This window comes from Melopsittacus undulatus, chromosome 6, assembly GCF_012275295.1.
Source record: "Melopsittacus undulatus isolate bMelUnd1 chromosome 6, bMelUnd1.mat.Z, whole genome shotgun sequence".
NCBI classification, from domain to species: Eukaryota; Metazoa; Chordata; class Aves; order Psittaciformes; family Psittaculidae; genus Melopsittacus; species Melopsittacus undulatus.
In genome coordinates, this window is record NC_047532.1 from 46,995,860 (window position 1) to 47,008,361 (window position 12,502).

Sequence of the window (12,502 nt, forward strand, 5' to 3'; positions counted from 1 at the left end):
ATTTCTGTGCTAAGAAAAAAAAACCAACAAAAAGGATTAAAAATAATTAGAGACCTTTTATATTTAAAACTCTTTTCTTACACTTTTAATTTTCTTTTTACCTCTTTTTTGTTTAGTTTGTTTTTAACAGACCATGGGCTGTGTACTTCTCCATGGGACAGGGTGGTAGCTTATATTCCCTAACCCTCCAGCTCTCTAAATTGGTTTCTCATCAAAATCCTACTCCATTAAACTGTTCTACATCAGATGGATTTAACTGGGGTTTGGTAGACTTTTCCTTTGATTAAACAGCAGCCTGCTGTCTGCTTATGGATGTTTTGATATGCTTTCCATTTAAGAACAGTTTGGCTCATAAAGCACATGCCAGCTGTATTCCCTCCCCTCTTTATCCCTAATAAATTTACATGAAACATTTTCTAATATGCAAGAAGGAATATGTACAATCACACCACTGAAGCATGACAGGCTTGGCATATTTTTAGTATATTGACTCCCTCCTTTATTCTCCCTATTAGGACCTTGCAACATATTAATCAGTGCCCCAAACCGTCACTTCTCTTACTCCTCCACTTGTAAAAAAAAGCCTTATGAAATATCTACCAGGTACAGTTTGCCACCTGCTGTTGGTGTCTCACCAATTGCAAGAGCCCAGAAACCCTGGATTGCCAAATTACTCTCTTAAACTCTTGTTTGGTACTGACTTTACTGTCTATGTGGGTCTCGGTGTCTGAGGGACAGGCATTCTGTACACTTGTCCAGGACAACTTCCCAGAGCTGTGTGAGGTGGCTGAAATAGTGCTGCTGAGCTTCGGAAATAGCCCTTTGTGGTTTGCATGGGATATACAGTCTGAAAGGGAAGGAGAAGTGAGGAGGACTAACACACCAGCTGTACTACACAGCCCTTCAGCTGCTTGTGATCTTCAGCACACTTCCTGAAGAAAAAATTCAAGTTGCATCTCATCTTTTGACTTGAAGAGTTGTGAGGTTTAGTAATAAACAGCTTAGAACCAGGAATCTGAGAGATCAGTGATGTTCTGTCACAGCTTTCATCCCTGGCTCTAGGCAAGGTACTTAACCTATTTGCATCTTGGATTTCACTCCTGCAAATGTAAAAACAAAGTCGTTTGTGAGAGATCATGAGGGGTGAGGAGGGGCAGCCATGAGGGAAGATCATGAGGAAGGAGGCGGGGCAGTCGTGAGGGGAGATCCTGAGGGGACAGGAGGTCTGGCCATGAGGGGTGAAGGGAGAGCTTGAGGGGAGAGCAGGGGCAGCCATGAGGGAATATTATGAGGGGAGTGGTGGGGTGATTGTGAGAGGAGATCATGAGGGGACAGCAGGGGCAGACATGGGCTGTGAGGGGTGGCGGACTGTGAGGTGTGGCCATGAGGGGAAATGAGGGGCAGAGGCAGCCGCTATATAGTGTGAGCCATTGTTGGGGGTTAGATGAGGAGTGGCTGTGACTGGAGATCATGAGGGGGGATCAGTTTGCCCTTAGTGACATGGTTTAGTGGTGGGCTTGACAGTCCTGGGGTAACAGTTGGTCTTGATGATCTTAAAGATCTTTTCCAACCTAGTTGATTCTATGATTCTATTGTATCCAAATAATGCTTCTTTATCTGTTTCACAGCTCGAGTTCCTAAAAAAATCCTGAAATGCAAAGCAGTGTCTCGGGAGTTAAACTTTTCCTCAGCAGAACAAATGGAAAAATTCCGACTGGAACAGAAAGTTTATTTCAAAGGGCAGTGTCTAGAAGGTACGCATCTGCTCTGAGCAGTCCTGCTGCAGCACAGGGGGGGACCCCCAGCGTGGTGGGGATTAACGAAACTGAAACTGGTTGAACATGGTGATTTTAATTTTTCAGAGTGGCGCTGAAGCACTCCTCAGGACTAATGGGGCACAGCATTAGGGATAGCATCTCATAAGTGTATTAACACTTTGTTATGTAAGAAAAAAATCTGGGTAATCATGCTTCAGGGCATAAATCCACCTCAGGCTGCCTGAGGCAAGGGAAGAGGTTATTTTAGAGTCACCCATGACGAGGGTTCATGTATCTTCCTCAGAAGCACCTAGTGCTGGCCACTAACAGACTGGAGGCTGGACTAAAGGAGACTGATTTACTTTGCTTACAGCAGTGCCGCTGAGTATTGTCTGTGTGGCTCCCTAGCTGCACCTCTGATCTCCCTCACTGTGGTATTACTCTTGATCTGGGGTGGAGGAGGGGGAGATAAAACATTGAGCTCCTTGTCTTTGGGCAGCTAGTTGTACACTTAATCTCAACTGGATCCCAGGGATGTCTTCAAGAATGGGAGTGTGGTTTCCCTGCTCACAATTAGGTGTGATGTAGTTTCCACTGAATGCTAAGGAAATGGTGTGACTTTATAATTACCATCAGCTATTTCAGAGAGGGAGTATCTGCTCTCAGAGGAAGGCAGGGTTCAGTGCAGCTTAAGCTGTACAAAGTAATATAAATATAAAACGTTGGCAGCGCAGCAGGACAGTATAGGGACTTCCTCAGCTTGTCAGGTGAAAAGCAAAAGGGTCATTTGTGGATTTTATCTTCTTTCAAATACCTCTGGATCTTCTTTTTACTTTGCAGAATGGTTCTTTGAATTTGGTTTTGTGATTCCTAACTCCACAAACACTTGGCAGTCCTTGATAGAGGCAGCACCTGAATCACAGATGATGCCAGCTAACGTTTTAACGTGAGTGCCTTGGGAATACAGAATCTGAGAGCAGGCAGAGAAAAAGCAGTGTGTGGCATTTCCTTGGGGGCTACAGTGGGAATGAAGTGAGGGAGCTGCTACCAACTCTGGATCACCCTCACTACTGTTATCTGTTGAGAGATAAAAGGGGCTAAGCCAACCTCATTACCTTCTTTCCCATAGGTCCAATTTGTATTAATATAGTAATAAAAGTTTGACGCAAGTGGAACTGATCCTATATTAGAGTTGCTTTATTTTTTTGAAAGGTGAACCGTGAAAGGATTTTACAATGCTTTGCAGCTTAATACCCAGGAAAACCAGAACAATGAGATGTCTGGACCATTTTCAAATCTAGGTGTTCATCACTGACTTGTGTCCAAGGTGGCTGTTTTTCATGCAATATATCACCCATAAGAGCTGCTCTAGCATTTTGTTTCAGCTCCCTACCATTTTGCCAAGCTTTGTGTCTTTTACATTGGCTTGTAAACCATACATTTAGTCACACAGAGATGTATCTGGGGATAAAATGTTCTTAACAGATAGCAAACAGTCATTTTACAGTCACCTGTAATGGTATTCACGCACCTTCCTCAGAGACATCTGGTCCTGGCTGCTGTTTGCACATTGAGTTGTCAGCAGGTCAGTGATCCCGTGGGCTTGTGTCAGAGCGGTGCATCCTGGGCACCACTCTGAGTGTGGACAGCCAGGCACAAGGGGACAAATAGAAAAGGCTCCTTGAGGGAGGCCCCTGGGAAGCTGTAATCACTGACAAAAAGCCACTTTCCCTGCAGTGCTAGATGGGTGCTGGCAAGCACATGAGGAACACGTTGCCAGCAGAGACAGAAGGGTATTGGAATCCTGCTGCCAACAAGAGGCAGACAGGAGCAGCCAGTCTCACCGCAAGGTTGCTGAGTCCTCTGGAAGACCTCCCTCTCCAGCATTTTCCCTCTCATTCCCTGTCTGGAAGAAAGCCAGTTGCATAGAGAAGGTACCAGGATAGGAATTACCATCACTGATTTCTATTCACAGCACATTTCAAAGAGAGAGCGGTCTCAGAAGTCATCAAATAGTGCTCCCTAGAACAATCCCGGGAACAGTACCTGCTCAGAACCTCACAGGTGCTACACACGTCCTCAGCTACCAGAGCTGGTGGCTCTCAGTCAGTACAGGAGAAGGCAGATTTGGGAATCAGAGTAAAGAAACAAAGACAGCTGACAAGTTGATTTTGACCATCTCAGGAAATCAAGGCATTTTCAGGACTGGGAGTCATGAGAGTCCAGTTCTAACCCAAGTGCCCTTGAGGATTTTTCAGTGTCCCATTCTCTCCCTGGAGTGTGGACTTGTAGTGGGCAGCCAAGATCTATCTCTTATACATGGAGGTGTCTTAAAGTCATTCTTGAGACTTTTCAGTAGAATCATCAGCCCAAAGAAATCCAAAAGGGGTTTTGTGACACAAAGAAATCATCTTTTTTCAGCTGCCAAGACTTAGAGAACCTCACCTTCTGATATTTCTGGAAACCTTGTGTTTGTCTCAGTGTCTCCATAGCAGGAAAGAATGGAGATGTGATACTTGGTGCGTAAGATTCCTGAATATCAATCAGACTGAGAACATTCCCTGACATTTGAGTTTAAACTTTGTCCATGCCACAGCAAAAAACTTAATGCTCTTGCCAGGTCCAGCTTTGCCAGTGGTACAGATACTAAGAGCCGTAGTGGAGATGGTACTGCTGTGCTGATTTTCAACAGCCATGTTATTTAGACACAGTCAGATCACACTGCTCAGGTGTCCAGGTGCTGTAATGGCCTCAGAGTTCTTACTTTTATTCACCAAAATCTCAGAATCAGCAAGATAAACCACCAGAGCTTTTGTCACACCCAGAATTGCACTTCCATTGCAGTTTGTATAAAATATGCCTTTTCATTAGCATTTAAGCACTCTTGAGGGAAATGACACACTAAGTTGGTTGAAGTACCTTGCTGAGCACTAGAGGACAGAGTTGGGGAATAAAATAAGAATTCTCGTTGGTTTTCACTATTGACTGTGGGAGAGAGGGGCCTGAACGTGCTGGGACTGCTACTTTACTTTTAGCAGTAGAAGTGAGCAATGTTTGCTGTGAGCCCTCTGCAGCCTGTGGGGTACTGTGCCCAGAGAGGGGGTGATGAGAGAGGGAGGGATGGGGAGAACTGCTCCATGTGGGAATGCAGTGGGGAGCTCCTTCAGCCCCAGCCACCCCTGGATCAGGACACAGTGCTCATTGCATGTGGCTCTGAACCAAAGCTCCTGTTACAGGGGGTCAAGCGGCAGCCCAGGCTTGTGAGAGCACAGAAGGGAGCAGTCATTTTCTACTGTCATGCAATCTTCTAATACCTCTTCTCTCTCCTCTTTTCCTTCCACAGTGGTAATGTTATTATAGAAACCAAATTCTATGATGACGATCTTCTCGTAAGCACTTCCAGAGTGAGACTTTTCTACGTTTGAGATGGGGCTTTTTGGAGCTGTTTTAGTTTTCCTCCATACAGTTCTTGGTGCAAAACCCCCCAACTATCCAGTGGAAGACACTCCTGTAGGCGGTGACCCCTGGGGACCAGCTCAACGTGGGTTGTGACCTTTGCCCATCAGTTATTTTGCTTTCTCCTCTGACAAGACCAGACCAAACCCTCAGAGACAGGACCAGCTGCTCAGCGATGCACTGGGGAAAAGAGGCTGTCTCTGAACATGGGCAAACCAATGGTCATGGAGAACCAATACTGTAAATTATATTAGTCTCATCCTTTGTACTTCTCTGGATCCTGGTATAATCTCCCATTTCCACTCACACTAAACTCTCAATGCGTTTCATTTTTGGGGGATTAAGTTAACCTTTTCATTTTTTCTCATGTTGTAGGTTTTTAACCTTTTACTGGATTCCTGTGTAATTGGTCCACACATCCTCTTACCTGAACTTGTAAAATAGACTGTGATATCACCTAATGTAATTAAAACAACTTTCTCAATTAAAACATTCCTACCGTCCAAAGAAGGGAAGAAATGTTAGCTCTGTGTGTTTTCCTTTCTGTTCCAAAAATTACTTGCAGCAGCCATGAACTGCTATTGCTTAAGCCAGCAGCACAATAGGACTTCCCATGCCCCCCGATCCTTGTTACATTTCTCCTCCTCCAGCTGCCCATGTTGAAAAGGTTTCCTGACTGCTCTGAGCGAGGCTTCTCCTAACCCTCATTTCTGTCTGCCAGTCCCATAGGGCAGTTTGTGCTGTTTGCCTCTTGAGCAGCACTGAACACTGTTCTGCTTTCCCAACTTTCTAGGAATCCCTGCAGAAAACCTATGTTCCCTGAGCCCACCAGCATCAGTCCTGTGCAGGGCCAAACAAATAGGCACAGCTGTGACTGCAGTGGCTGAGCCAAACAATCCCCACATGTTGTGCAGCTTTAATGACACATGGCATCAGGTTAGCTACCAAAAACAGCCTCCTCCAGCTGTACTGCTACTCTTAGCCCCCTGTTGTTCGTAGTTCTAGCACATGCTAATCTTGGGAAGAAGGCATTTCCAGCTTCTGCTCTTAAACATCATGGGCAGCTTTATGATCGCTTAACACCATGGTCAGCCTGGGCTTATGATTCTCATGCATCAAGGAGAAATTAAATGCATCACCTCAGATCCTGAGTTCAGCCACTGCATGTATATGGGAGGAATACAGCATATTTTTTTTTGTAGGTGAATTGAAGCTGGACCATTAATCCCCATGAGGAGAGCATTAGCCATTGTAGCAGCTTCTGCACAAGACCTCGCTGATGGGTTTCAGCCTGCTGGACTTATGGGCCAGAGACTTCTCAGTAGCATGGCCCGTGCTAGGCCAACCTTTACATAGAACAGCTGAAACTGCCTTCTGCATCCAGCGTGAACGACACCCAGTGATGGTATCTCCATCACAGAGGGGAGACAGAAGGTATCGAAAAAGGGAAAGTATAAAAGGTGGGTGGTCTGGAGAAACGTAGCTCAATTCCAGGAGACATGTTCCAATAGATGTTGCCAGGATAGATAGTTCCGGCTGCCCTGGGAGAGGGCCCCGGTGGGAAGCGAATCCTGAGGAAGCCCGGGGTGGCCCCGGAGCCCCTTCCCTGCCGGCCCGCACTCTCCTGGCCTGGGCTGTCCCAGTTCGTCAGTCTCGCCCAGCCGGATCCGGCCAGACCCGCGTCGGCAGCTCTGCGGCGGGTCACTGCCGCCCTCAAGTGGCTCCCTGAGAAATAGCTGGCAGCTCACCAGCTCGCTCCTCGGGACCAGCATCTCCCAGCCCTCCCCAGCATTCCCCAGCGCGGGGCTAAGCCTCCGTTAAAGAGCCGTCGGAGCAAACGTCGGGACCCGATCTGATGGCAGAAAGGCCCCGGTAGGGCAGAGCTCAGCGTGCTCTGACCTGACACCACGCAAATCCGGGTGAAGGACCCCCGGGTGCTGGGAGGTGGAATTTGTGCTTGGCCCAGGCAGCTGCAGGTGCCCTCCCATAGGGCTAAGGGGCATTTGAGAGTGCTGAGAGAAGAGGCAGGAGGGTGCGGGCCGGCAGGGAAGGGGCTCCGGGGCTTTGCTGGACCCATGTCAATGGCCCCGTGCAAGGGAACTGAGAGTTGCCAGCACCACGCTCAGCCCCTGGGTATGGGCACACTGAGGCACCAGCAAAGGGAAAAGTGAGGCTGGAAGGGGGAAGAGAGGAGCAGGAGGTCAGGACCTGTGTGCCACCAACTACCCCTTGTGTCCAGGGTGGTTCTCACCACAGCATGAGGGCAGCCCCATGCCATCTTTTGTGCAAAGGCTAGTGGGAGAAGTGGGTGTGAGGAGCAACACAGCAGTTACTCCTTTCATTTACCAAAAAAGTCCCCACCCAGAAACCTGCAGCCTCAGCAGGCATCTCTGGGCAGGAGAACTTCCCCCAGCGGAGTCCACATGCCAGGCTCTGCGCAAGGAGGGGGCCACATGGTGGCAGAAGGGAAGTTCTGGGGGTTAGAACCTGGCTGGAGCAGGCGAGGAGCCTCTCTCCAGGCAGGGCCACTCCCAGTGCCCAGCCACTCACACAAACCCTGGCTCATCTGGAGATGCTGCTTCCCAGCACATGCTGGAGCTGTTGGCATCAGACTGGCCAAGCAGTGCTGGGCAGAGGGAACCAGCCTAATTCAGCAGCAGCAGCCATTGTTAGTGAATCCCAGCCAAGACCCGCAGCTTCCTCTGCTCACTGTTCACAGCCGGGGTGTTTCGGGCTCAGCAGCTCCCATGGTGGGTGCAAGAGCCTTCAGCCACCAGCATGCAGCAGGCATTTGTTTCTGCAACAGCCTTGAGCCAAGGAACAGGCCTGGGAAGCTGCTCCCTGCCACAGGAAGCTTTCCCCCCACACTGAGAGGGAACCTGGCAGCAACAGCAGGGTGGCCCCATGGAGCCCAGAAACACAGCCAGAGGCAACAGAGGCACATTGAAAAAGGGAAGAAGGATGGAGAAGTGGGAGCTGGAGCTGTGCACTGAATGGGAGACTGGCACAGACAGATTCAGGGTGAACCTTGTGCAAAGCAAGCTTGATCCTCACTGCCCTTCACCTGCAAGCCCTCAGAGCTGGGGTTTGGCATAGCTGCTGTGCAAAAGCAGCGAGGCAGCATGGGAGGAGGGTGATGCACAACAGGATCTTGGCTTTAGGGGAGATCTCTGCATGGTTTGGGGGTCCGTCACACCACAGGGGCTCCCTGAAGCATGGGCATGGCTTATGGCAATGAAAAACACCAGTAGGGCTGACTGCAAAGCAGGACCCTGACCCTGGGTATGCTGGGGTCTTGCCTATGTGCTGCAATGGGGGAACAGTGAAGCTCCTCCACACCACACTGCAAGCACTAGGCTCTTACGTCCTCGCTGCCAACAGTCAGCACCATCAGTGTGTTACCTACCCTGGCTGCCACCGGGGAATCTCGGCTGCCTGAGTGCCCAGCAAAGTGGAGCAGGGCTCCCACTGGCACGGTGCCCCAGATCTGCCCTGCCCGATAACGCTCAGGCAGGAAGCAGAGCCGTCCTAATGTGGTTAATGAGCTGATTCACGAGAAAGTTACTGGTGAACAAAAGGCACACAAACAGCCCAGGGCCACGTTATGTTCGGTGCCTGCTTTGCTACTCTTACCTTCCCGCGGGTGCAGGCAGCACAGGCAGACGGCAGGCAGCACGTGGCAGCAGGCAGCCAGCAGCAGCAGGCAGCCAGCAGGGCCAGCACCTCCTGTTCCAACTCACCCAGCTCCATCCTCCCCTAGCAGCACTGGGAGGGTGACAGGAGGGCTGGGAAGATTCAAGTCCCTCTGCCCCTTTTGAGGGGCACAGATCCTGCTCTTGGATCACTAGGACAGCGCAGCCAGTCATCGAACTGCTTGGATAAAGGGACTTCAGGGCTGCCAGGTCACTTGGGCACAGCCCCTTCCATCCTCAAAGGCAGGAGGGCAGCCAGGGCAGAGGCTGCCAAAGGGCCCATTTTCAGCTGAAGGTGCCAAACTCTTCCTGCCCTAGGGAGCATCAGGCCACCAGCCCATCGGGGCTATGGGATCTGGGTGCAATCTCTGTTGGGACTCAGCACTCACCTCACTCCACTGCACACCCAACATCCGCACCAGTGCTCCCCATTGGTACCCCACACTGTGGGAGGCGAGTGGGGCAAGCCATCGCCACAGCCCCTCTTGCAGAGCTTCCCATTCTTATGGCACCCAGCTCTGTGCCAGCTGGGTGGGGATGAGCTGGGATGCAGAGGTAAGGAAGGAGAGCACAGTAGGACTGTGCAGCAGAAAGCTCTCCAGCTGTCCCAAAAGCCAGGCTGGAAAGGGTTGGCATTGCCTCAGGTGTGTAAAAGGGAAACGGTGACAAGCTGTGGGAAGGGATCACACTCACACCAGCTATGGAAGATGGGCACCAGGAAACTGTGGGAGATGCTATGAGAATGAAGACTTTGACAATGAGGGGCTTACAGAGCTGGGGTCATCCAGCTGATAGAGAAGCAAAAGTGGCACGAGAAGAGGGCAGAGGCCTTATATCCATTGGAGGAAGTGGCAAAACCAGCAGCTGAGGCCAGATACATTAGGTTTAGGAACCAGGAAAGTCTGCTCCTCTTGATGCTTCCTGGGATCCTCGCAGGAAATTCCCTAACATAGAGCAGGGCACGGGGAAAACAGGCGAGTTCTGGCTGCCCCAGGCCAGGGGACGCTGTGCCACCCGTCCATCCTCACCAACAACATATTTGGGTCTCCTGGCAGGTTGGCCTTGGCCTGTTCCCACGGTGCTGCCATAGCTTCCTGGTCTGATGTTGGGGTGCTGGGCTTCCCCATCCCACAGCACTAGATGGTGCTGCAATACAGCGATATGGCCTGGACCGCACAGCGCCAGCACAGCGCCGGCAGCCGAGAGGGAAGGACTCTGGCTTTAGGCCACCGCGTCAGCTACGACTTCAAGGGAGCCACGGAGGGACAGCTCTGGCCGATCAGCCCATGGCAGGCAGGCTGGGGGGCCAGCCGGGATGGGACATGCCACCAGCTCTGTCCCAGGAGAGTAGCCCTTGTACTGGACCAGATACCCCGACCCCTCTGCCAGCCCAGAACCCCAGGGTTACTGACAGGCACAAAGGGTGAGATGCGCCAGCGTCTCCCACAAGACTGGCACCCCCATGCCTTGCTCCTGCCTTTTGTCCCTACTTCAAGAAGCCTTGAGAACCCAAGGTTACAGCTAACAGCACTATGGGGCTCCCACAGCTGAATGTAGCCCCCAGCCTTTGCTGGGACCAGCCTACACTGTGGGGTGCCCCACAGCCCCCTCATGGTGCAGCAGTTCCAGTAGGTGCTTCTTGCTCACCCCTTCCCATAGCAAAGTTGTGCTCCCTGTTCCTGCCTGCTGCTCACATCCTACCCCCCTCCCTCCCCCCGGGAGGTCCCCATCCTAGAGACCGGCCGTTGCACTGAGAGCTGTCCACAGGGAAACAGCATCCTCACCTTCGGGGGATAAGCAGGGGTGGGAGGGGATGTGCCCCTACAATGGCTGTGGTTTGACTCACCAGAGCTCAAGGCTGCTGGCTCTGAACCCCACAACAGCCGGGGGCCACTCCAGGGCCTCATGCTGCCTTTGGGGTCACACTTGGTGGTATACCAAACCCTGGGCAGCCTCCACAGGCTCCCCAGACCCATGCAGGACCACACTGCCTGCCAGGAAATTTGGAGCCACATCCCTTCTCTGCCTGTGGACTCAGGGTCTAGCAGTGCCTCGGCTACTCGCCACAGAGGGGATGGATCATACTTGCTGTGGGTTGTCCCTTCAGCAGTGCCCATGGGTCTCACACCAACTGAGCATCCAGGTCTGCAGCTTTGTACACAAACTGCATCACCCCTTGCACCCCCTGCCCTAAGTCATTAAAGAGGGGTGCTGGTTTCCAGCTCTCTGAAAGACCAGGGCCAGAAGCCTACTCTGCCTGTGGCAAAGGAGAGATTGGTGCTTGCAGAGCTTGGAGCACCCCATGGCCAAAGGGAGCTGGAGGACCCACATCCCTACCTAACACCCAACTGGTATGCAGGGAGAGGCAGAGCCCCTCACCTTCAGGCCTCCCACCTGGGTGGGAAAGGACACATGCAAATACCCCATTCCTCTGAGCCCGAGATCCCCATCCCTGTAGATTCTCTAAGGGCTAATTGGATTGGACGTTCTCACTACCCAGGTGTTTCCTTTGCATTGTGCTTTCCTACAAAAGGGGTACAAGAGCTTCTCCAGATCCACACTCTGCTCTAAAGCACAGCACTCACCACTTCCTCCCAGGTCTATTCCTGGCCTCCAAGCCTACTGCCACTGGCTGCCCCCCACCAGGGTGCTCCAGCTGGCCGTGAACAGAAGCTATGGCCCTCCTTGGCATTTGCAAACCTGAGGGTCCCCCACAGCCCCTTTTCCTGTTCTCCTGCCCTTTGAAGATGGTCAGCTCCACCAAACAAGATGGAGCAGCCATTGGCACAGGGGAGGATCAAGGATTCCCAGTGTCTGTGTAGGAGCCACTGGCAGCCCAGCATTGCTCCCCCTTTTGAGGCTCCCACCCCAGAGCATAGAACTGGGGTGGTTGTCCCAGTAAGATCTGGCAGCAGGTGTCAGCATCCAGCTGGGTTTCAAAGCTTGAGGACTTTCAGCAGGCTGGGGACTGCCAGTATTTTCCAACACAGTTACAGTACCAGAGCTGCCCTGGCTCACTGAGGGGAATATGGCAGGCAGGGGTAGGACAGGAGCTAGATCTCCCACATCTATTCTTCAGCATGGGCTGGGCTTTCCTGCTGCTATGTGGGATGAGACAAGATTGTTCAATGGCCCTGGGCTTCCCCAGCCTGTTCCTCAGGGGTCTTCCCCCCTGGGACACCTCACACCCTGAGCCTGGTAGCACTTCTTCTGCCAGAGGAACAGCTCTTCATGTTTATTTTCAACAGCTATGCCCCCAAAGCACTTCTGTGTTTGTGATCTTGAGGATTTGTGCCTGGAAGGCAGTTTCACTCATTAGACTCTTAAGTAGATGCCAATTATTTGCTCAGACACAAACTGCACTAGTAACCCTGGCCATGTCTAATTTGGAGTCCAAGTCCTGCATTCCCTACAGACAAGTGCTCCACCAAGCCCTCAAGGTGCTCCAAATTTCATTAAAGTTGTCAAGATGCAACAAGAAGAGTTTTGAATGAGGCTAACAATGCTACAGCTGGTGCAGTTACAAGCTTGAGCTGATGAAACAGGCCCTAACCTAATACAGGCAGGAGATCAGAACTGAAGATCGGTCCAGACCCA

General features: G+C 51.3%; 1 protein-coding gene across 1 annotated transcript in view; it reads left to right on the top strand.

Annotated features, from left to right (window-relative positions):
• Positions 1–5,737, top strand: part of PDE6D (phosphodiesterase 6D) — a 38,689-nt gene extending 32,952 nt beyond the window's left edge. The window contains exons 3-5 of the mRNA XM_031043053.2: positions 1,629–1,754; positions 2,598–2,703; positions 5,101–5,737. Of these exons, the coding sequence (XP_030898913.1) occupies positions 1,629–1,754; positions 2,598–2,703; positions 5,101–5,182 (314 nt within the window). The 3' untranslated portion in view covers positions 5,183–5,737. The remainder of the gene's footprint in view (positions 1–1,628; positions 1,755–2,597; positions 2,704–5,100) is intronic.
• The last annotated feature ends 6,765 nt before the right edge of the window (positions 5,738–12,502 follow it).